Raw genomic sequence first — 23,394 nt, forward strand, 5'->3', positions numbered from 1 at the left:
GATTTTTAGCAGAGCAAGTATGTTAGGATTAATGCGGAATCACTGTATATCTAGGTATGGATAGTATGACACGTAGGCAATTATTCAGTAACCCAACAATTTGTACCTAGGTATACAATAATGCATTTCGACTAATGAAATCTGTATGATCAGTTCCAGGATATGCTTATATTCATTATATATTCATACTGAATTGTAGTTAGGTATGAGAGGTTGATATAGTACACTCCGGGACTTCAAAGGTGCAGTGGGACCTCCGAAATATTGGGCTAAACCTTTGTACCTACCTAGATATACCGCCCTAACTATATACCGCCTCCATGTTTTAAACATGCTGCCATAAGAATACATAGTCGGCCATAGTCTTCTTAGTTGTCTCCTCAGTACATAGTTAGTCTTCTCCGGCAGTCTTTTCATGCGCCTTTTCAGTGGTCTTAGGTCTTTTTTGGCAGTCCCCTTAGGTACATGCCTTTCGACTGCTAACCTCTTAGCGCTGGATCACGTGGCTGCACGCTTACCCATATTCAGAAGGACCGGCAGAATTTGGGAGGGTGGTATATCTGGGTATAAAGGCTCAGCCCAATATTCTGGAGGTCCCACTGTACCTAGGTAGTTCTTGGTTCGTAGTCCTTTTAAAAAATGCCAGTTACCTTCCTATCTCTAAAATGAAAGAAGGCTGTAATGTATACATGTATATCCCAGAGAGGTGGTCAATATAAAGTCCTGCATGGCCACTAATTTGACTCCGTACCTTCCGAAATCCCCTGCTTCACCTGGGGGCTCTATCAAAATGCAAACTTCCCTCTTCATCACATCTGCACAACCCCAGTTTCGCTATGGCCGAACCGAATCCAGTGGTTTTCTTTGATATTGCCCTTGGAGGTAGGTTTCATTGTTTGCATGTGATGGCTTAGGCATTTGAGTAGTCATCTAACTTGACGAACCCTGCTAATATAACCACAGGCGAGTCTCTAGGTCGAGTGAAAATGGAGCTGTTCGCCAATATCACCCCACGAACTGCGGAGAATTTCCGTCAATTTTGTACTGGCGAGAGCAAGAACCCCAAAGGGCAACCCCAGGGCTACAAAGGAAGCAAATTTCATCGAGTGGTAAGTTGATGAAGCTCCTTGGATATCGATACCGAATTAATGCTCGCTGCAGATCAAAGATTTCATGATCCAGGGCGGAGATTTCATCAATGGCGATGGGACTGGGTCATGTACCATCTACGGCACCTCGAAATTTGCTGATGAAAATTTCACTCTCACACATGACCGTGCCGGTTTGTTAAGTATGGCTGTAAGTCTGAACTCGAGACTAGCTGTCTACCCTTCTATATTGTAGGAATTTTCATTAACGACAACAGAATTCGGGCCCAAACACCAATGGTTGCCAATTCTTTATCACAACCACGGCCACACCATTCTTGAACAACAAGCATGTGGTCTTCGGCCAGGTGATTGACGGGATGGATCTCCTTAAAATGGTTGAACACACGCGTACTACTAAAGACAAGCCCAACCAAGATGTAACGATTGTGCAATGTGGAGAGATGTAATGATAATCACACAAATGGAGTGATATCTGGGAAACAGCCACGTCCTACAAATCTATAGCTCCTAGAATTGTGGGAAAAGTGTCCGAATTATGGAAATATATCAATTTCATATGGCTTCAGTAACCAGGACCGTTTTGTGGATATTTCATAGTGATCGGCACAGATATGATATATCCGAATCTACCAAAAAAAAAAAAAAAAAAAAAAAGGGATAAAAGACTTCACAGAATCATGCCCTTAGGTCTAGAGCTTAAACTTATTCAGATAATCCGCAGCCAGTGAGATAGCCTCCTCGACCTTGTCAGTGTTGGTACCGTTACCAATGGAAGTAGGCCCCTTTCCTCCTGCTTTTCCTCCCACAGCGCCAGAGACGACGGCTGCCCAGTCGCTTGCCGAAGCACCTTGGTCACTCAGTCCCTGTGTCCAAATCAGTATAAGAATCTCTAATGTTTTACTATTTGCTTTCCCCAACTCCAACATGGGAAAGACTTATGTAGCCTGCTACTCACCTGAGAGATGTAACATCCGTGTGAAACCCGACCTTGTTCAGAGTCCGCAGCCAAGAGATAGACACTTTTACCCTGCATCTTTGATTTGACATGGTTGAGGGATTCACTGACAGCCTTGGCATTGGCAGAGATCGGAAGCTGGACCACAAGCCACGATTTGTCTTGATTTTCGGGCGTCTCAAAATACGAGGTGATAGCCTCGACTGCCTTCTTCGATTCCAGTTTTTGTTGGGCCTTTTGGCCATCGAGGACCTGCTTATTGATCTTGGCAAAGCGTTCGCGGAACTTGGCCTTTTGGACGGCGGAGATTACAAGCTGGTTGAGATCCACCTGGACTTGCTTAGCCTCCTGTTCCTTTTCGGAGCCCAAAGGCAATGCGTTCAGCCGATCAAGACGCTGTCCGAATTCCTCGGCAACTCTCTGCACCTCATGCGCATCCTCTCCAGTGACGGCAATAATTCGACGAACTCCCTTGGCAATGCCACTCTCCTCCAGGATGATCAAGTCCTTGATATCGCCTGTCTTCTGCACATGAGTTCCACCGCAGAACTCGATGCTGACTTCCTGCCAACGGGGATCTTTCACATTCTTCAGGATCTCCTCCAATTCCACACCGACAGAGACAACACGAACAGGATCGGGGTAAGTCTCGCCGAATACGGCCCTAACGCCGGAAATTTGCTGGGCAGTGGCAAGCGGAAGTTCTTGAGAGTAAACCGCACAGTTCTGTCGGATATACTCAGTCGATTTGGCTTCGATGTTCTCGAGCTCGGCATCAGAGATTGCGGTTTTGTGGGAGAAGTCAAACCGCAGCTTCTCAGCGGCCACTAGGGAACCCTTCTGCTCGACACCATCGCCTAGGACCTCCTTCAGAGCGAAGTTCAGGATATGGGTTCCGGTATGGTTATTCCGGATGGGCCAGCGTCGGAGCTCATCGTACTCGCAAATGACAGAGTTGCCGACAGTAAATGATCCGTATTTCATGAAGCCGGTGTGTAGAACGTATCCGGCGTAAGACTGTACATCGCCAACTTCAAGCTCCGCTTGTCCGTCAATGATGATCTTGCCTGTATCATTTTCCTGGCCACCCTGTTCGGCATAAAAGTTCGTACAGTCGAGAATGATGCCAAGCTGTGCTCCCTCGGGGACATCGTCAGTGCTCTTGTGGAAAGTCTTCCCGTGGTAGATAGCCTTGACGTGAGCAGTGATGTTACCTCGGCCGAATTTAGGCGAATCATCCGTTTTTTGTACGTCGTTCATTTTCTCCAGCTTGCCTAGATCATGGACATCAAGCTTGACTGTGTTCTCAGCAGCCTTCTTTTGACCTTTGCTGGCTTCCTTCGCCTTCAAGCGAGCCTCTTCAAATTCGACATCATCGATGCGGAGACCACGTTCCTCGGCCATGATTCGAGTCAGATCAACAGGGAAGCCAAAGGTGTCGTACAGTCTCCACACATCGGCACCATGGAGCATATCGGTGCCTTTGACTTTAGCCTGTTGAGCGTATTGCTCGAACTGCCGCTCACCTCTATCCAAAGTCTTGGCAAATGACAACTCTTCCTCGTCCAAGATTTCTACAACATCTTGCTGCTTGCGCTTGAGTTCAGGGAACATCTCACCCAATTGATCCACAACAGTCGGCACTAGCTTGGCGAAGAAATTTCCAATATCGACCTGGAAATATTTCCGGGCATACCGAGCTCCTCGGCGTAGGACACGGCGAATCACATAGCCCCGGCCTTCGTTGTTGGGAATGACGCCATCCGAGATAGCGAACATCAAAGTCCGCACGTGGTCTGCAACAACACGGTAGGCTGTGTCAATTCCATCGGCGTCATCGGCGCCAAATTGGCCGCGGTATTCCCGGGCCCCAGTGGTATTCTGGATAGCCTGGAAGATCGGAGTGAAGACATCGGTATCGTAGTTGGAAGGCTTGTTCTGGAGAATGGACACCAGTCTTTCAAAGCCCATTCCGGTATCGACGTGTTTGTTGGGGAGGGACCTCAAGGAGCTATCCGGCTCGCGGTTATATTGGATGAAGACGTTGTTCCAGATTTCAAGCACATTTGGGTCGTCTTCATTGACGAGATGAGCAGCGTTGCGCCCACCGATCCGATCATAGTGCACTTCACTACAAGGTCCACATGGTCCTTGATCACCCATTTCCCAGAAGTTGTCTTTCATATCTCCAGGAAGAATGTGAGATTCTGGAACGCCCACTGATTTCCATAGTTCTTTGGCTTCCAGATCCGGTTCCAATCCACCAGCTTCATTGCCCTCAAAGTAAGTAACGTAGAGGCGATCGGGATCTAGCCCGTAGACTTCTGTCAACAGGGTCCACGAATAAGTGATGGCTTCTTTCTTGAAGTAGTCGCCAAAACTCCAGTTGCCGAGCATCTCAAAGAAGGTCTAGAGATTTCGTCAGCATTTCTTCTATTTGACGATAGGAATGGGTTCCAATACTCACATGGTGGTAGCTATCCTTGCCAACATCATCCAGGTCCTGTGTCATGTTAGTCAGTATACTAAACTCCTTCTAAGACCCCTCTAGCGGTTTCCAGGGCACACCCACGTTATGTTTCCCACCAGCACGGAGGCACTATCCAATTGTATTAGCAACAGTCCCAAGTCGGATATTTTAGTTATTGTGGAGATATCCAATACCTTTTGCGAGTTCGTTGCGCGCTTCATCTTTCCAAAGTCCGACGAGGCATCAACGGTGCCCAGGAAGATGGACTTGAACTGGTTCATTCCCGCATTGGTAAAAAGCAGAGTCGGATCCGATAGAGGAGCGACAGGGGAAGAAGGGACTGTATAGAGGAATTTCAGGTCAGTCAATGTTGTTGGCGGGGGCGGAGGGGTAGGGGAAAAAAAAAAAAGGAATGGGCTCAACGCACCAAATGTATGGCCATTTTGTTTAAAATAATCTAAAAAGGTATCTCGGACTCGCTGAGCAGTCCATTCTGAGCCGGGAGAAGCCATCCTGTCGAATGTGGGAGGGTTGGTTGCCAGGGAGTGAACAAAGCAAGAGGAGAATGTTCTGGGTTGATTTCTGCGAAAGAGATGAGTCAAAGCCCGTTCCCCGTTCGTCACCAACCCAGAAACCCGCATCGAGCAAAGGAATCTGACTCCAGATCTGTGCACTTAGTTCAACCACCTTTCCCCCTTTTTCATTTGCTTTATTATCACACACTTGCAAATACAAGAGAGAGAGAGAAAGAGAGGGAGATAAGAAAGTGTGGATGGCGGGTGAGGAAGGTCACGGGAAGAAGCGTCCGGCCGAAGCTGACCCCGATGGCGCACAACCGTTAACGAAGAGATTTGGACACCTGCGAATAGGTAGGCAATTGAGGTTGGAGGTTGTGGAAGTTGTTCAAGTTAACATATTTTGTAGATAATAGCGTGCCAATCTCCGCTCGGGCCAAACCCAAGGGGCATATCCAGCATAACCAACACCATGACTACATTGACCACATTGATCACCAACATAATCGACATAACCATGAGCTTTCTGACCCAAACGATGCAATGATCTTGGATGACACCAAGCATACGACTTACATTTACAACCTGGATCAAGAATTAATGGAAGCCGAGTCTCCTGGTTTGGTGTTTTCACCATTTGCGGAGAAAGTGCTCTCAGTCCCTCAATCCGTTCTATCCGACTCGAAACCCTCAGGTAAAGAACTTGTTCTTTATACGGAACCATCTTCCCTCACGGTTCCCAGGGAAAAAGATAATGTTCGAAAGGCAATTCTTGAATCTCGAGCACGAGCTAGAGAGAACAAGACTACGGAGGATTTATACGATGATCCGATGGATATTGATAGTTGAAGTGTGAAATACGGAGTACATAGATAATTAGAATAGCGAATTGTATAATTTTGTACCTATTAGACATCTTAAGGCAAATGTACCCTTATAATAGACAATAGATGTCCATATGTATGCTACTACTAGTATATAGTATAACTATAGTATGTAATATATGTAATATACTACCTATGTTGTACTCCGTACACGGGTGAGAATAACCGGAACCACGTGACTCACCGCTTCCGAAAAATTTTCTGGTTTTTTTTTTTGTGGCTCCGACTAAATAATGCACTTTGATAAAAAAAATTTCCTCTCTCCCCCACCATCCCTCTTCCCATTCCTCCCTCAAAATCACATCTAAAATTTCACAATGGCCGATTCTGAGGTTTACGACGGTGCTGTCGGCATCGATCTTGGTGCGTTTTTGCTACTCTAAATTCGATCGCACAGCCGCTAATTGCCATTTTTCGTTTTTAGGCACTACCTACTCTTGTGTTGCCAACTACGAGGGCACCAATGTCGAGATCAGTACGCTTTCCCCCCCAAAAATTCGATCTTTCCATCTTTCTCTCAAATCTCTCAAATACTGACTATTTGATCAGTTGCCAACGACCAGGGTAGCTACACTACCCCCTCCTTCGTCTCTTTCACCGACAAGGAGCGTCTGATTGGTGATGCCGCCAAGAACCAGGCCGCCATGAACCCTGCCAACACCGTCTTCGATATCAAGTGAGTTGGAAAAAAAAAAATCTCTTGCCCAGCCCATCAATTCGAGATATGCGCATTCTCCACAATTACAAATTCGTTCTGACTCAAATGGAACAGGCGTCTGATCGGTCGCCGCTTCGAGGACCCCATCGTCAAGAAGGATGTTGAGTCCTGGCCCTTCAAGGTCATCGACCAGGGTGGCAACCCCGTTGTCCAGGTTGAGTACCTTAACGAGACCAAGGTCTTCTCTCCCCAGGAGATCTCCTCCATGGTCCTCATGAAGGTATGGCGAAATATATATGTCATATTTGTGGGATTTGTTTGCTGACTAGTTGGCACAGATGAAAGAGGTCGCCGAGATTAAGCTCGGCAAGAAGGTTGAGAAGGCTGTCATTACCGTGCCCGCTTACTTCAACGACAACCAGCGTCAGGCCACCAAGGATGCCGGTGCCATCGCTGGCCTGAACGTTCTCCGTATTATCAACGAGCCTACTGCTGCCGCTATCGCCTACGGTCTCGGCGCCGGCAAGTCTGAGAAGGAGCGCAACGTCCTTATCTACGATCTTGGTGGCGGTACCTTCGATGTCTCCCTGCTGAACATCCAGGGTGGTGTCTTCACTGTCAAGGCCACTGCTGGTGACACTCACCTTGGTGGTCAGGATTTCGATACTAACCTCCTTGAGCACTTCAAGAAGGAGTTCCAGCGCAAGACTGGCAAGGATCTCTCCGGTGATGCTCGTGCTCTCCGTCGTCTCCGCACTGCTTGCGAGCGTGCTAAGCGTACCCTGTCCAACGCTACCCAGACCACCGTCGAGATTGACTCTCTCTTCGACGGTGAGGACCTCAACTCCTCCATCACTCGTGCCCGTTTCGAGGACCTTAACGCCAAGGCTTTCTCTGGCACCCTCGACCCCGTCCAGCAGGTCCTCAAGGACTCTGGAATTCCTAAGAACAAGGTTGACGAGATCGTCCTTGTTGGTGGCTCCACCCGTATTCCTCGTATTCAGAAGCTTCTGAGCGACTTCTTCGATGGCAAGAAGCTCGAGAAGGTAAGACGAGACAGCACCACTTTATCTAACGTCTAAGCCTAGTTACTTACAACTTTCTCTTAGAGCATCAACCCCGATGAGGCTGTTGCCTACGGTGCTGCCGTTCAGGCCGGTATCCTCTCCGGCAAGGCTACCTCTGCCGAGACCGCTGATCTGCTCCTTCTTGATGTTGTTCCTCTTTCCCTTGGTGTTGCCATGGAGGGCAACATCTTCGCCCCCGTTGTCAACCGTGGCCAGACCGTCCCCACTATCAAGAAGCGCACTTTCACCACTGTTGTCGACAACCAGAGCACTGTCCAGTTCCCCGTCTACCAGGGTGAGCGTACCAACTGTGCTGACAACACCTCCCTGGGAGAGTTCACTCTTGCTCCCCTTCCTCCCATGCGCGCCGGTGAGGCCGCTCTCGAGTGTGTCTTCGAGGTTGACGTCAACGGTATCCTGAAGGTCACCGCCACTGAGAAGACCTCCGGCCGCACTGCCAACATCACCATCTCCAACGCTGTTGGCAAGCTTTCCAGCGCCGAGATTGACCAGATGGTTGACGGTATGTTTTCTCTGTTGATTCTATTTCTTTTTGACTATATGCTAACGTGACTTTAATGTAGATGCTGCCAAGTTCAAGACCAGCGACGAGGCCTTCACCAAGCGCTTCGAGTCTCGCCAGCAGCTCGAGTCTTACATCTCCCGTGTCGAGGAGATTGTCTCCGACCCTGGCATGTCCATGAAGCTCAAGCGCGGCAACAAGGAGCGCATTGAGTCTGCTCTCAGTGACGCCATGGCCCAGCTCGAGGTTGAGGACTCCACCCCCGAGGACCTTAAGAAGAAGGAGCTTGCTCTCAAGCGTCTGATCACCAAGGCCATGGCCACACGGTAAATGCATACATGGGAAGACATGAACATAGACTTATGGCCAACGAATTTTCCTCTTTTTCCCGGGACTCTGCTTCTCAGGGAATCTGCACCATGTAGACCTTGGGCAGAGTTGGTCTCTGTCACGCTTTGTTTATGAAGCCGGGCAACTTGGGCGCAGTTTTCTTTTCTTGAAAAGTATGATTTGATTTGTTTTTTGTAGACGAAGTTCGCCATCTGCAATTTAATGACATTGTGATGATCTCCTTTCGTAATAATTGGAACACTTTATAGTTCTATACCATGCATGGTAATATTGGGGTTGAATTTCTTATTTTCTTTTTCTTTTCTTTTTTGGCCGCGAGGCTGAAAGGCGGGTAACGTGAGAGATAACTTCGGAACTGTCCACCTCCGCCTCACAACTTTCTACACCAACCACTTCTACCATGCAACGCATTATAACCCAATCCATTCGCTCCTCTTGCCCTCGTCTTGTTGTGCGCCCTCAAGGGACGCAAGTGTTTCGATTTTCATGTCTCCTACCCCGAACACAGCGCGGCGTTCCTCTGAACGTGCGTGAGTTTACCAATTCGCCTGCCCTATACAAGAAAAAGGACAAGGCCAAAAAAGCTTCAGCTTCAGCTTCCGAGCCAGAGGAAAGCTCCAGCGCTCCTTCCGAAGATCCCTTTGATCTTTCCCAATTACACAATGGCATTTCCACAGCTGTTGCTCGGCTAAAGGATGATCTGTCCAAGCTTCGCGCAGGAGGGCGTTTCAATACCGCAGTCCTAGAAAGTTTGAGGGTCCAGCTGAGCAAAGATAGCAAAGATTCAGTCAAATTGGGGGATCTGGCGCAGGTTGTGCCCAAGGGAGGACGCATGGTTACTCTTTTGGCGGCCGAAGAGGATGTAAGTTCATGCCACTCGACCGCACTGATTTCTTTTCTTGTCGGGGACGTGAGCCTGATATTGCTGTACCAATAGGGAACCAGTACTAATACACTTTGAGCAGCACTTGAAACCTCTTACTTCAGCAATTGTCTCCTCAAACCTCTCCTTGACCCCTCAGCCTGATCCTCACAACGCCCTCCAGCTCAACATTCCTATCCCACCGCCTACAAAAGAATCCCGGGACAAGAACGTCCAAGCTGCCAAGCAAGCATTCGAAAAGGCCGCCGGCGTAGTGCGTGACTCTAGGGGTGCCATGCATAAACGTCTTCAGGATATGCAGAAGAAGAAACTAGCTCGGCCAGACGACGTGCGCAAAGCCCACGACCAGATGGAGAAGGTTACAGAGCAGGGCCAGAAAGAGGTGAAGGATGCATTTGAAGGGGCCAAGAAAACATTGGAACAGGCATAAAAAGCCCGATTGGCAAGCCAAGGAAGGGTTATGAAAAATTATACATATAGCCTATGGCAATGGGCGTTTGTAGAATAATACTTTGTAATCTAGGTACAGGCATAGGCACAATTGTGAAAGATAGGGGAACATAGGGAAATGAACCCGGTTAACGAAGCAAATATAATACAAATCACTCTCTAGCACTCAGTTCACACACATTAAACGCTCTTGGTCTTGCGGCCAGCAGAGACAAGAGATTCAATCTTGGCCATGAACTGTGAGGTCTTCCCAGTCGTCTGGTAGGTCCCGTTGTTCCTGAGGTTCTTCGACACCTCTCCCAATACGGCATGTCCGTCTTTGCCGGCTTCAAACTTGGGGTAGTTCCCCTGAACGAACGTTTCCATGAGAGACTTGGTGTTTGCTGCGTCAATGGGACTAAACTCGACATTCCGAGGCTCCACAAGGTCACCCTTGCGCTGTGAAATTCGATCGGCACGAAGCTGAGCCAATCGTTTGGTCTCTTCCAAAGCCTCGGCCTTATCATTTTCATTGTGGAACAGAACACTCTGGCCCTTCCATAGGCGCCTTCCAAGCTCATAGGGCGGGATATAGCCATTGGCAAAGCGGCCGCCCAGGCTGGAAAGCTTTTCATAGACAGCAGCCGAGCGCGAGTTCACGTCTGTGGGAATTGAAGGCCAGGTCTCTTTCAAGGTAGAGTAGTTGATCTCCTGGGGCTCGTAGCGAATAGGGGTTGGCCGGGATTTGATGATTTGCTCTTGCAGAATTTGGTCGATAGCCGCCGCTTCGGCATCTTCGCCCTCGTCATTCTCCGAAGATCTTGCGTTCCTGCGCGGGCCGTTTCGGTTACCTTTGGCGGCTTTGGCAGCTTTGGCGGAGGGTTTAGGTTTGCGATTTGGGGGTTGGTTGCCGCCTCGAACGTTGCGTGATCTCGGGCTGCGGATAATCTTAGGTTGCTCTCCACCGCTAGCTCGTGCCGCCGCAAAAGATCTAGCGTCAATCACTCGAGGAGGACGAGTTTGAGACTGGTTGGTCCGAGCTGGGGGGCCATTGTGATTGCGAGGTCGGTGGGAAGGTGTGGCCGATGAGGGGCGGGAATTTGGTTTACGGTTGTCTAATGGGTGTCAGAATTCAAACTCCCAATGGCCACAATAAGTGAGAGGCAGTTGTACAACTGTATTTATCTCAATGTCTGCTTCCCTTGTATGTACTTACCGGATGGCTGGGTTCGATCTTCGGCCACTGTACGAGTACAGGAGAACTGGCGAGCAGGTGTAGAAAGACCAACTTTTGCCCGTTCGCAGTGCAGGGAGATCTGTCTCAGCTGTGGCCGAAACATATTGTAATCTGAATGAATCGGATCGTACGCCTAGAGCGCTTTGGCGAAGAGACTTGATACTGTTAGACGCGGAAAGATTGAATGAAGAATTGCAGTCACGTGAGTCACCGCCCTCCTCCGGGCTTCCAAGTAAACACCCCATTGTCAACTCTTCCATTGTTTCATTGCAATACCTTTCTGACTGCCAAGATGCTTCGTCGAAAGCCAACAGCTATTGCTATTACTTCCGAGGATGTTGCTGCTTTTGAAGAAGCCAGACTTCGCAAACTGTCTGAAGAAAACAAACACCCAGAACAGCACGTAAAGGGAACCTCCAATGTCAACCTTGACCCCAGCGATGAATTGAAACCACTTCCAGGTGACAAGGCTAGGATTGTCCGGACCCGCGAAGAAAGAATTGGCGTTAGTCGGCGCGGTTGACTGTCCACGCCACGATCTTGAGCCCCTAGACCACCATTTCATGTTGCTATGACTTGGTCCACAATACGACACTTGGATATGAGGTACATAACCCAATCATGATCTAAATTACTTGGAGTTTCTCTCTGGGTGGCATTATTCACCATTAACAAAAATGAATAGGGCAAGATCTTTGTTGAAAACATAACACTCGTCCCATACATCCCACACCATCTTCCTCGTATGACAGCATATGCAGCGAGTGATCGAACAATAATAATAGAGCATGGTGTTTTCTAAAGCACCAGACGATCATGACATTGATAGGGCATGTGTTTCTTTTTGCCGATATCTACCAACATCCTAGCATATCCCAGCATTCCCCCTATGGTTACCCATTGGCTGGGACATTGACTCAACACTGGAGAAGTAATGATACATTGGAAAATCTTGACAGTACAGCAAACAATGTACACTATTTTGTTGAGGACACATCTATCGAGCATCCTGATAAGAACTGATGCTCTAAGAGACCCCTCTCTTTTGGCTTATTTCAGGATTTATTCGTTCTGATCAGTGTCTTTTCCACGACTATCAATTCTTTCCTGAATTCAGTCTACCAAAGAGACCAATTAAAGCAAGCTTTTGACGTACGACAGGACTCATGCATCAACTATCATCCCGGCCGTTTAAGAGATGTCATGATGTTTGGGCATCTCTACCTCAGACCTTTCTTCATTGGGCCATGCCTATGTCCCTGGTGCTTGTAGTGTAAAAAGAAACAGAAATATTCCACAGGGGAAAAAAATGGAACAAAAAAATGGAATATACAGTGACGATAGCAATGGTTGGCTAGGATAGTGAGACAAGAACCAGCAGGCCAAGAAGGGAAATCGGGGGATTGGACGGGAGAGAAACAAGGTCGTAAGATGGTTTGGTATTTGTGCGTCTTATCCTCTTTGGCGCTTGGACATATTATTGTCGGAGCTAGCATCAACTGGATAATTCCATCGCCGTTTCAGCCCTTGTGGATCATACACACTGGCAACACTTTGCTGCCAGTCTCGTGCTGAAAACACAACTGGAGGTGCCTGGAACTGCGAAGGCGAGAGAGAGTGGGTAGATGTGACAGAGGGCACTTTGTTGGGTGTCTCGTATTGGATAGGGTATTGGGGGTTCATAACGTTTTGTACACTCGGTACTGAATTGTTTATAGGCATTGGTGGGGAGTTTGTGCTGACGGTAGAAGGGTTCACGGAGAAGGCCATGTCCCATTGACTAGAGTGAAAGATTAGTATGAGACCAAGCGAGAGTCGAGTGTTGAGAGAAGTGGATCATGTACATACGTGATGATTCGGGTCGGGTCCCAGTGATTTTCATCGACCGAAGGGGCATCTAGAGGATGAGTTGTTGAAGGCTGATGGGCAACCATCCCGAGGGATTGTATCTGGGAAGATGTGTCGGACTTCGAATCTTCAGCACCAGCCGAAATCGGAGGGGTTGCCGGGAGCGGGTTGTAACGCACTCTGGATTGGATTTGATTCAAGTGCGGATGGTAGTGCGCATCCATAGGTGGACTGGGATGGTAGGGTTCCGAGGGACTGCCGTATGGGAAACTGGGCTTCAACTCGAAAGGACGCTGCATATCGGCGGAGAAAGCCAGTCTTAATGAATCGATCTGAGCCTGAATCTCCGGCATGGGCCAGGCGGCGGAGCATGTCTCGAGAATTCTCATATGACGAGTGAAGAATTCTCGGGCATCTGAATTGAACTCCGGGTCGGGGGAGGTAATTGCAACCTACTCGTATTAGAATGTCTGTGCTACGAAAAAGAAAACTCCCACAGATTGTTAAATGCTTACCAGGTGCAGCATCGTACAAGTCAGGATACAATATATGGCAAAATTGATGCCTCTTTGCATGTAAAGTAGGCCAGATAGCCCGAACCTCTGCAAGATGGCTTCTTGTAGTCGACAGAGGCTTTTTGCCGAGGAGTAGCACAGTGACATATGGATCTTCCATTCACCGCCGGCTGCAAAAGATTGAGAAGCGAAAAGCTGAGGGCGATGTAACAAAATAATGGCGAGGTGGCAATGAGAATGCATATTACCCACAAAATGAGATGGAAGCCACGGTGGAGAGCCATCGGCAGGATAGTTGACCTGTAGGTCTGGAGGAAGGTTGCGAAGCCAGTCTGCGAAAAGCGGGTTGTTTTGTACAAATCGGGCATCTGCGCCCCAGTCCTTTTGCTTCTTAACTTTGTGATAGATATCTGTAATTATGCGGATGTGGTGCGCATTGCGAACGAAATAGGCGTATTGTCTTGAGCGGTCGATCTCGTAATGATCGAGACCTCTGATATCCAGCGTCGGACGCATTTCCACTGTCTCAGGATCGACCCCGTAATCCGAGCGGCCTACTTTAATTAGAAGCTGTTGATTCTAATAAAGGATGGGACGGAGATAGACTTACCTTGGGGCCCGCCGATCATTACCTCAACCACCATGAGAGCCTGCCACACTCTTGTGTGCACCAAGCATTCAATTGGACCCAGTCCACACGGCCTGCCTTCAGCGTGGTTACTGTAATGTTCATGAATGTCCAAATCCTTCGCCATTGAGACAATAGTCTTGACGGTCTGCCACGACCGATAATAGTACCCTTTCTTTGGCAAAGATTCCCTTGCTTTTAGCAGCAGAAGTAATGCTTGGATAGTACTCAAACGTGGCACATCCATAAAGCTAGTCTCGTGTCCTATAAGATGTCAGTTTTTGAAGATGGCTGCAGGAATGTTCAATATTGACTTACTATTAGCCAAGGCAAGCCACTGCGCGCCTTCTGCGGGCTCATCAGATAAGCGGCCCGCACAGGCAAAAAGGGCCTCGAGAAGAAGGGGGAGAGATGGAATGGCGATCATGCTGCCATTGATAGTACAGATGGGCACGAGATACGACAGGAACATATGGATGTATCTCATCAAAGTAGATCTTGAAATAAGCCATAACGTCGTCTTCGGCAGGCATGAGCTCGGGGGAATCCGAATCGTCACGCCCGATCCGGTTCTGAGAGGTGGGAGTTGCTCTTCAACGTCGTCCTGGACAGGGGCCTCGGGTTCAATTCGATCGGTGCGTTGCCTTCTAATGTATGGAGCTATGGAAGGGTGGGAGTGTTAGCCAACAGTCGCGGGAAAATACATAGAAAGGCAATGTGCCATACCAATCCCGCTCTCATCAATCTTCAACTCCCCAAGTACATCGCTGAGGTTTTCTGCAGTTGACTGATCGTTATCAACATACACGTTCCGATCTGATGATCCCATAGACGGAGTCTGCGGCCCCGGAAACATCTGAGGCTGTTGATAAGTTTGGTGCGACATTGCCATCTGTGGTGACTGAAGATCGTTGTAGATGGCGGGTTGAGCCTGGGGAGGGACGAATTGCGAATAGATGCTCATTTGATCATACGAGGAAATAGTGTTCACAGTTGGCTGACTGTTGTCCTTGAAGATCGGGGCGACCGGAAATGTATGAGAACCCTCAGGTGCGCTAGAGGGTCCTCCGGTCTCGAGAGTAGGCTCGCTCTGGCCATCAGGGAGAAAGTCTCCATCTTGCCCGATGGTCGGAGGGACACATACCAGCTTTAGACGAGTGCATGCAGAACAAGGCCACGTATTTGTCGTAGCTGCGTCACACTTGATTTTCCTTTTTCGGCAACCGTTACAGGCTCGCATCACTAAACGCCAGGCTGGTCAGTATTTGTTGACTCGTCATGGGCGCTTTTCATACCCTTCAATCTCTTATGTCGGTTATGCTCATCAACAAATACATAGTCTACACCAACGAATAGTTAGTTGCCAATGCAACATGCAAGGAACGGATGGTGCTTAAGGGACATACTTTTCTGGCCTTCTCTCGGGGGCCCGCTGGGGGCGCAAACGAATAACCTTGCATACTTGGCCGTTTGATAACAAGTGTTGAGTTTGTAGAATGGCGTAGACTGTGGCAGTTGAGGTAACTCAAGCTGGTATTGGGACTATCGGGGTATCAAGAAGGAAGGAAAAAAGACTGTGCTGGACGTTCTATCCACAAGGACCCGCCTCGGGAGATTGAAGGACGTTGTCGGTTTGTAGGTGAGAGACAATGCAGAGGTCGAATCTCGCCCTGCGAGATAAGGATTTGCCGCGAGTGTTCTAACTGCGCCCAGGAGGCGATAGGTCTGAAATGAAGAGCAAAGGCAGAATCGTGGGATGCTGGAGTAGTCGAAGTCCGAGCAGATTAATCGGGGCAGACAAACAGTTATGGTCGCGACAAGCCCCAGAGGCGCTGGTCGATGACAGACTCCAGGTTGCTCAAAGGCTGTGATTGACTTGCCGAGGCTCCGCAGAAAATTGATCGGCAGAAGTTGCGAAAGTCCCAAGAAGTGCAAGTGTTCTGCAAGGCAATTTGAGAGGTTTGGCTCTCGGCAAACCGAATGCGACGTATATCAAGTGCGTGAAGCTGGACCGAAAAAGAGAATCAGGCTGACTCGGGGCTGGAATGCACGTGGTGAATAAATAGCTGATTGCTGTTAAAGTACGGGGCGGATTAGCGTCGGTTCCCACACATATAATCCAGCTCAAATAAGACAACACAGAAGAGTATCGAGAGTTCCCCAAGGGCAACTGCTTACAAATCGGATAAGTAGAAAGGGTTTGGGTGCATATCCATCGATATCAATGTCACAAGGTACTCCACATTTGAATCAACGAGCCTGGCGCATAGCTCAATTGGGAGGGAATATGTGGAAGAAGCGCGGAGCATTAGGAAGAGCAACCCAGGTTCACGAGTGGAGACATGGAGACATTGGAGAATGGGCTGTAGGGCTGTTTATTGAGAAAAAGAAAAAAAAAGAAAAGGGGAAAATTAAATTGTGTGAGAGAGGGAGAGAGAAGAAGAAGAAGATCAGAAGCTGAGGGGTGGTGCCAAGTTGTGGAAGAGGATCCAATAGCGCCCGCCGCTGTGGATTTTCCCAGGGTGGAGGGGCGATCCGGATTGGATTTTCTATGTTGTATACGGGATGTAGGGATCTAATTTGGATTATATACGGAGTAGATGATCTTATACTTGGTTTATTCTATAGCAGGGAATTATTCCAGCTGATTTCCACGTACGGAGTATAACATATACATATATCTATATATACAACATAGGTAATAGCTATATAAGAGTTATATTAGTAGTTGGTGAATAAGGGATGAGGGCGTCTCCACTTAGGAGTGATACTGTTACCTTAGTGAATCAGTAGTACAAAGTTATTTATGCTATTATGCTATTATAATGAGTTATTATGTACGGGGTACACGGAGTACTTCCGAGGTTATATAGAGGGAAGTACGTGTTATATGCTATATACCTAGGTATCTAGGTATACTACATGTATGTAACTATAACTGCAATGATGCAATAGTGTCACATAGGGAAAAAGTAAATAAGTAAATGACCTAAGAAATAAACAATCCACACTCCAAAGCTTTCTAAATAGACCCAAATATTCGAGAAAAAAAAAAAAAAAGAAAAGAAAACGAAAAAGACACGTTCTGGTGAAATATAGAATTAGGCCCAAATTGCCGGGGAGACTTCGGATAAAAGTGATTTTCAAGCCCGTCGATCTTCCCGAGCCACTGGGATTGTCAGGTTACATATTCCGTACATACATAGTAGAACTTTAGCCCTATTATTAGGGATATATAGGGACATATTAGGACCGTTAATGATCCCAATATAATTACAGTATAATGCATAATCTATACATGTATTCCTTATAATAACTACATAGTTAATATACTAAATCGCGATATATTAAAATTGGAAAAAAAAAAAAAAAAAAATTCAAAATACAAGATAGGGTGGTTTTACAGACGGTACTTCGTGCGGAGTCATTACCGAAGACTTCGCACGTGAACATATGATAAACTGATAAACGTTATCGCAGTTCTGACCCTTCTACCACTACACCTTACTCGCCACTCTCTACTGGTCCTTGTATCTATTTCATCATGGCGGAAATGCAAAATTCAAACCCTACGATCCTCAATTCCGCTGATCTCCCCACGCGGTTGCGACCCACCGCCACTCGCAAGTCCGAGTATGGTGGTATCTTCACATCGGCCCTGCCCCTCGCCCCAGTAGACTTTGAGAGTGCCCCGTCATCTGACTCAGAGGATGACAACCTACTAGAGGAGCCTATTGATGAACAGGAGATATATGGTAAGATCGGATACATCTCTTCAGCAAAAAGCCCCGGAGATGATTACCCTTGCTCAGTCCACTAAAACGATCAGATCTCATCTCGTCGATCTCCGACCCGGAACATCCAATCTCGCTCGGTGAATTAGCCGTGGTCTCTCTCCCAGATATCGAGATCAAACCAACCCTTCCTGATGTCCCTGACTCGCCTCTGCAAACTGTCACCGTGCTGATCACGCCCACAATCACGCACTGCAGTCTGGCAACCGTCATCGGTCTTGGCGTCCGCGTTCGTCTGGAACAGTCTCTCCCCTCAAGATTCAGAATGGATGTCCGAATTAAAGAAGGTACACACAGTACCGGAGACGAGGTCAACAAGCAGCTCGCTGATAAGGAGCGGGTTGCCGCAGCCCTAGAGAATGGTGCATTGATGGGGGTCATTGCCAAAATGATGGAGACTTGTCATTGAAATTTCGGAACCACTTTGTACTATAAACGGGGTAATCCATCGATGATGCAAATCCCTAGGTAACGACATATCACCAGCAGATAGACCAGGTCCTTTCGTGTCACGACCGCCTACGATGAATGACTCTAGATTTTGAAGAAGCATTGGAATGAGTATTAGAAGTACATATGAACTTTGCTACCACCACAAGATTGTTTACACCGGATCAAAGGACTCCCCTTCCGAATAGCCAACCCTATTTTGAGCAGTGAAAATTTTGAGATCATGAGTCCAGCACGCCACTTTCCTTCAAACCCTTCCAGAGCTCCGGCTCCAAAAACTTACTCACAGTAACATCTTCAGCCAGACCCTTGCGCCTCCGTGTTTTTAAGACAAAGTCACGGGCAGTAGCCATGGCCGGGGCCATCTCCAATGGTTTGAGCTTGATATCCCGGTCCAGTGGGTCACCAGGAACCACACTCCATTTATCGAACGCAAGGTTTACCATAGCTTGACCTTGTGTGTGAATTCGGAGATCGGTCTCAAATCCAAACGAGTCAATCACTGGGATTAAACCACGTACAGAGTAAAGAGGCGTTCCCGCAATGGGACCGTCTGACAGGACGTGACCTCTTCGGCGGGACAAGACTGTGTACACCGAAGCCACGGAGTCTGCAGGTCCTGTCATCGTAACGGAATAGATCGGCTCCATGAGACGCGGAGATGCCATAAGGAACGATGAGTATACAGCACGGCGGGCTGTAGGGATAATCTGGCCCCCACCGCGGTATATGGCCTGATCGGCCAGGGACACGTCTGTGAGCCTGAACTTCGTGTTTCGAATGGCTAAATTTCAATTAGTGTCACATTCGTCATCTGCGCCGAAACCGCAAGGTCATTGGCGAATGAGGGGGGGGGTCAAAACTTACGTTCTTCACAAAGAGGACCTTCCCGTGTACCCCAGCTGAAGCCTTGAGTGATAGAGTCTCTAACGGTACCGAGGAGTTTCTTATCCACTTGAGAGGGTAAAGTGTCATCTTGGAGAATATTGGGACCCATTTCATCCGGTCCGAACGCCCAGATGCTTCGCGCTGCAAGCTTATCCCAATCGTAATTGTCCTCGAAGTATCGGGCAACCTTCCGAATAGGGTCCTTGATACTGACTTTGCCACTTTCAATATCCTCTGCAATCCCATCATCTAAAGGCTCCGCAATCATGGTGATTTTATTCTTCTTATTCGGGGTGATGGAGTAACACATGATGGCAGAGGTTTCCACCACAGTCTCACAGAAGCGTGTAACAGGGTCGGAGACCTTGATCTCCATCTCTGAATATAGTCTCCGGAGATCATGGAGCACACAGTCCATGTAAAGCTCACCGGTTCCTAGAACCACATGCTCGCCAGATTCTTCAACCTTGGTTGAGATGAGGGGGTAGCTCTTGTTGATTTTCCGCAGTCCATCCAACATCTTGGGGAGTTCTGATGGATTGACCGGCTCAACGGCGACCTTAAACACTGACTCGGTCATGTGCCGAATTGGACGGAAGATGTACGCCTCCTCGTCATCTTCGAGCTTCAGGGGCACCAGCGTCGCAGTCTTGACAATGGAGTTGTCGACGCCACCCAAAAGAACCCAGTTCCCGGCGGGGACACCATTGGTCGGGATGTTGTAACGCGTTTCCGCAATCCACGTGTCGGAGATGGTCGCCACTACCATGTCTTCCTCATCCTCTGGTGTGTAGCCCTCACCGAGGACACGGACCTGCTGACCAGGTCGCGCGGTACCACTCATAATCCTTCCAAAAGAGTGGAAACTTCCGGCATCGGTACTGCTGAAGAGTTTGGTGACATGGATAACCAAAGGTCCGTCTTGATCACAAGCGACCATTGAGGCCCCAACCTTGGTATCCACAGGCCCAGTGTAGTATCGCTCCAATGCTCTCTGGGCACCTTCCACAGGGGAAGGAACGTGCTGGACAACCATGTCCACAAAGCCAGTGGCCGATCCAAAGAATTTCTCACAGACCAGACTGAGCAGCTCCTTGGCATCGGTCTTAAGCTGAGATGGCTTCAAATGGACGCCGACGCTAGCCAGAGTCTCTTTCAAATCCTCGGGGCTCTCGCTTAGTGTGTGAGAGTAGAGCTTGTAAATCGACTCCAATACAAACTTGACAAATGACCGCTTTGCGTTCTCCTCCACTCCTTTGCGAGTGAACTTTCGGCTCTTGGGATTGTAGAAGATGTCACCCCAAAGTCGCGCAGCAAATTCTGCCGAGTCTAAGCTCGGATGATTGTCTGCGTACATCCGGGCAAATGACTGCAATGTAAAGCACCAATTCATCGAGCTTGATGCAAATGCAACATTACCCTTCTCCGGGCTCAGTCGTCGTCGCTCGCCTTGCCCTGGCAAGATGTTCTCGATAATCGTATTTACCTCTTCAATCACATGCTTCAACTTGAAATAGGCATCATTGGGAGGAAGCTTGAGCTCGAGAATGAGTCGATCCATCTTGTTGACGACCAAGGTCAAGGGAAGATCTTCCAATACTGCATGTTTGATAATCTGCTCGGTGTTCGCCTGAACACCTTCGACAACATCCACAACCAGTACCACACCGTCAGCTAGGCGGATAGAGGCAGCCACCTCATCGACAAAATTCACGTGCCCGGGGGTATCAAGGAGGTTGAGCAGGTGAGATTTGCCTTTAGTGCTTGGGAGAACGAGACTCATCGGTGCCGACTTGATTGACACGCCCCGCTCTCTCTCTAGGAAATGGACATCAGTGTATCGCAGTTGTTCTTCCCTCTTCCGCCCTGTGCGCTTCTCCAGTCGCTCTGTTAGGTCGTGCGTGAATTTGACCAACATATCCATGAAAGCAGTCTTTCCATGGTGCAGGTGACCAACGATTGCGATGTTTCTTGTCTGTGCTGGAAAGTTCAAGAGATCAGACATGAACTCCCGAGAGAAATGTACGGGTGGGAGTTCAGTCTCTGCAATCGCAAATTTCTTCTGCTGGACGGGGGCAATGATGGGCTCTGATAATGGTTGGGCATCTTCCTCCTGAACCATAGTTTCGACATCCTCGCCGTAAACTTGTTGTGCGCTGGGGTAGTATTGCTTATCTTCGTGCAATATGACCGCATTCGAAGGACCCTCTGGGGAAGAAGACACAATCAGCGATATTTTAGACTGTGAATAAGACACGTTGACATACCATCGACTTCCATCAACTGTTGATCATTTATCTCCTCTTCTTCTTCATCATTGAAAGCCTCATCAAACTTGAAGGCTTGAGGTTGGACATCTTCATGATGCTCCTCGTCGGATTCCGCATCACCGATGTAGTTACCAAACCTAGGCACAGTTAGCAAGGTTGTAGATTCAATGAGTTAAATAAACATACTCATCATAGAGGTCATCCATAATGAATTGTAGAGAAAAGGTGTGAAGGTTAAAAAAAAAAAAGAGGGACTGTAGCTCCAGACGCGTGTCGGAGAAGTTGAGGATCTCAACTTTCACTTGGTCCGAGCGTTTTTCGGAGTACTCGTGCCTACACCGTACAGCTCCTCACTCCCCACCATACAATTTCACTCTTATAGATGCCCCTCCCTCTTTGATCTGGATTATTTCCCACTTCTCTCGACTTCTGTATATTCCTATCTTCTCTACTTCTGCTTTTCCCCCTTCCAAAATGTCTTCTCTTCCTCCTGTCTACATTGTTTCTACTGCCCGTACCCCCGTGGGCTCTTTCCTGGGGTGAGCATTCCTATATTCTTCCTTCCCCCCCTGAAGACTTGATCTGACATTGGTTACTGTAGCTCCCTTTCTAGCTTGACTGCTCCTCAGCTTGGTGCACATGCCATCAAGGGTACGGCATATCAAACTATATTCTACCTACCTTCAATGCTAATAGTACTTTACAGCGGCTGTCGAGCGGGCTGAGGGCATCAATGCCTCTGATGTCGAAGAAGTCTTCTTCGGTAACGTTTTGTCTGCTGGGTGAGTTAACTTTACTACATACTCTAGCGCAATTGAGACTGACATATTTTCGTTTATAGTGTTGGACAGAACCCCGCCAGACAGTGCGCCATCGGTGCTGGCCTTACCGAGTCTACCGTCTGCACCACTGTCAACAAGGTCTGCGCTTCTGGCCTGAAGGCCATTATTCTCGGTGCTCAGACTATCATGACCGGAAATGCCAATGTTGTTGTCGCTGGTGGAACTGAGTCCATGTCGAACACCCCTCACTACCTGCAAACCTCTCGCAGCGGTACCAAGTTTGGCAGCCAGACCCTGGTTGACGGTATCCAGAAGGATGGTTTGACTGATGCCTACGGCAAGCAGGATCTCATGGGTGTTGCGGCCGAGGAGTGCGCTGAGGACCACGGTTTCAACCGTGCCCAGCAGGATGACTATGCTATCCGCAGCTACGAGAAGGCCCAGGCTGCCCAGAAGGCCGGTGCTTTCGACTACGAGATTGCCCCTATTGAGATCCCCGGCTTCCGTGGCAAGCCTGGTGTGACTGTTTCCCAGGATGATGAGCCCAAGAATGTGTGTACATCTTGTCTGCGTCAAATTATTGTTGGCTTTTGACTAACCATTCCTCACGGCTTTTAGCTCAATCCTGAGAAGCTCCGCGCCATGAAGCCCGCCTTCATCCCTGGCACTGGAACCGTGACCGCCCCCAACTCTTCACCCCTGAACGACGGTTCCGCCGCCGTTGTCTTGGTTTCCGAGGCTAAGGTGAAGGAGCTCGGCCTCAAGCCTATTGCCAAGATCCTGGGTTGGGGTGATGCCGAGCAAAAGCCCAGCAAGTTCACCACTGCTCCTGCTTTAGCTATTCCCAAGGCCCTGAAGCACGCCGGTGTGACACAGGACTCCATCGATGCCTTTGAGATCAACGAGGCATTCAGTGTTGTGGCTCTTGCCAATCTGAAGCTCCTTGGTCTCACCGAGGACAAGGTCAACATCCACGGTGGTGCGGTTGCAATTGGACACCCTCTCGGGGCCAGTGGTGCTCGTATTGTGTCTACCCTGCTCGGTGTCTTGAACGCCAAGGGGGGCAAGCTTGGCTGCGTTGGTATCTGTAACGGAGGTGGTGGTGCAAGCGCCCTGGTGATTGAGTCCATTTAAA

General features: G+C 48.6%; 11 protein-coding genes across 11 annotated transcripts; 7 read left to right on the forward strand and 4 right to left on the reverse strand.

The window, feature by feature from the left end:
* Positions 1–836: 836 nt before the first annotated feature.
* On the forward strand, positions 837–1,558 carry cyp3 (putative peptidyl-prolyl cis-trans isomerase; the record flags this gene model as incomplete). Its single annotated transcript, XM_056716704.1, has 4 exons — positions 837–882; positions 964–1,109; positions 1,162–1,299; positions 1,367–1,558. The coding sequence occupies 4 exons, from the start codon at positions 837–839 to the stop codon at positions 1,556–1,558; spliced, it is 522 nt and encodes a 173-aa protein (XP_056564326.1).
* Positions 1,559–1,788: 230 nt separating this feature from the next.
* Positions 1,789–5,178, reverse strand: N7489_010956 (alanine--tRNA ligase; the record flags this gene model as incomplete). Its single annotated transcript, XM_056716705.1, has 6 exons — positions 1,789–1,975; positions 2,068–4,476; positions 4,535–4,570; positions 4,640–4,666; positions 4,732–4,877; positions 4,965–5,178. The coding sequence occupies 6 exons, from the start codon at positions 5,176–5,178 to the stop codon at positions 1,802–1,804; spliced, it is 3,006 nt and encodes a 1,001-aa protein (XP_056564327.1). The 3' UTR covers positions 1,789–1,801.
* Positions 5,179–5,309: 131 nt separating this feature from the next.
* On the forward strand, positions 5,310–5,901 carry N7489_010957 (uncharacterized protein; the record flags this gene model as incomplete). The annotated part of the gene is made up of 2 exons (XM_056716706.1): positions 5,310–5,406; positions 5,462–5,901. 2 exons carry the CDS (start codon positions 5,310–5,312, stop codon positions 5,899–5,901), a joined length of 537 nt encoding a protein of 178 aa, XP_056564328.1.
* A 352-nt stretch (positions 5,902–6,253) lies between these two features.
* hscA (putative Hsp70 chaperone (HscA)) lies at positions 6,254–8,514 on the forward strand (the record flags this gene model as incomplete). The annotated part of the gene is made up of 7 exons (XM_056716707.1): positions 6,254–6,299; positions 6,361–6,411; positions 6,486–6,612; positions 6,709–6,874; positions 6,933–7,640; positions 7,704–8,184; positions 8,246–8,514. 7 exons carry the CDS (start codon positions 6,254–6,256, stop codon positions 8,512–8,514), a joined length of 1,848 nt encoding a protein of 615 aa, XP_056564329.1.
* A 421-nt stretch (positions 8,515–8,935) lies between these two features.
* On the forward strand, positions 8,936–9,848 carry N7489_010959 (ribosome-recycling factor; the record flags this gene model as incomplete). Its single annotated transcript, XM_056716708.1, has 2 exons — positions 8,936–9,397; positions 9,501–9,848. 2 exons carry the CDS (start codon positions 8,936–8,938, stop codon positions 9,846–9,848), a joined length of 810 nt encoding a protein of 269 aa, XP_056564330.1.
* A 200-nt stretch (positions 9,849–10,048) lies between these two features.
* On the reverse strand, positions 10,049–11,187 carry N7489_010960 (uncharacterized protein; the record flags this gene model as incomplete). Its single annotated transcript, XM_056716709.1, has 2 exons — positions 10,049–10,962; positions 11,064–11,187. The coding sequence occupies 2 exons, from the start codon at positions 11,185–11,187 to the stop codon at positions 10,049–10,051; spliced, it is 1,038 nt and encodes a 345-aa protein (XP_056564331.1).
* Positions 11,188–11,376: 189 nt separating this feature from the next.
* N7489_010961 (CDC26 family anaphase-promoting complex subunit) lies at positions 11,377–11,607 on the forward strand (the record flags this gene model as incomplete). The annotated part of the gene is made up of 1 exon (XM_056716710.1): positions 11,377–11,607. One exon carries the CDS (start codon positions 11,377–11,379, stop codon positions 11,605–11,607), a length of 231 nt encoding a protein of 76 aa, XP_056564332.1.
* A 929-nt stretch (positions 11,608–12,536) lies between these two features.
* On the reverse strand, positions 12,537–15,581 carry N7489_010962 (Zn(II)2Cys6 transcription factor; the record flags this gene model as incomplete). Its single annotated transcript, XM_056716711.1, has 8 exons — positions 12,537–12,864; positions 12,933–13,384; positions 13,448–14,001; positions 14,058–14,339; positions 14,394–14,735; positions 14,802–15,329; positions 15,371–15,415; positions 15,482–15,581. Coding segments are annotated over 8 exons (2,631 nt in total), but the record flags the coding sequence as incomplete, so codon positions are not given.
* Positions 15,582–17,619: 2,038 nt separating this feature from the next.
* Positions 17,620–18,278, forward strand: N7489_010963 (iron-sulfur cluster assembly protein CIA2; the record flags this gene model as incomplete). The annotated part of the gene is made up of 2 exons (XM_056716712.1): positions 17,620–17,830; positions 17,905–18,278. The coding sequence occupies 2 exons, from the start codon at positions 17,620–17,622 to the stop codon at positions 18,276–18,278; spliced, it is 585 nt and encodes a 194-aa protein (XP_056564334.1).
* A 262-nt stretch (positions 18,279–18,540) lies between these two features.
* Positions 18,541–21,683, reverse strand: N7489_010964 (U5 snRNP component Snu114, putative; the record flags this gene model as incomplete). The annotated part of the gene is made up of 4 exons (XM_056716713.1): positions 18,541–19,103; positions 19,187–21,415; positions 21,475–21,614; positions 21,664–21,683. 4 exons carry the CDS (start codon positions 21,681–21,683, stop codon positions 18,541–18,543), a joined length of 2,952 nt encoding a protein of 983 aa, XP_056564335.1.
* A 268-nt stretch (positions 21,684–21,951) lies between these two features.
* Positions 21,952–23,393, forward strand: erg10B (acetyl-CoA C-acetyltransferase; the record flags this gene model as incomplete). The annotated part of the gene is made up of 5 exons (XM_056716714.1): positions 21,952–22,016; positions 22,079–22,128; positions 22,184–22,259; positions 22,319–22,811; positions 22,878–23,393. The coding sequence occupies 5 exons, from the start codon at positions 21,952–21,954 to the stop codon at positions 23,391–23,393; spliced, it is 1,200 nt and encodes a 399-aa protein (XP_056564336.1).
* Position 23,394: the final 1 nt, after the last annotated feature.

Source organism: Penicillium chrysogenum, assembly GCF_028827035.1.
Source record: "Penicillium chrysogenum strain IBT 35668 chromosome Unknown utg000005l_segment0_segment0, whole genome shotgun sequence".
Taxonomy (NCBI): Eukaryota; Fungi; Ascomycota; class Eurotiomycetes; order Eurotiales; family Aspergillaceae; genus Penicillium; species Penicillium chrysogenum.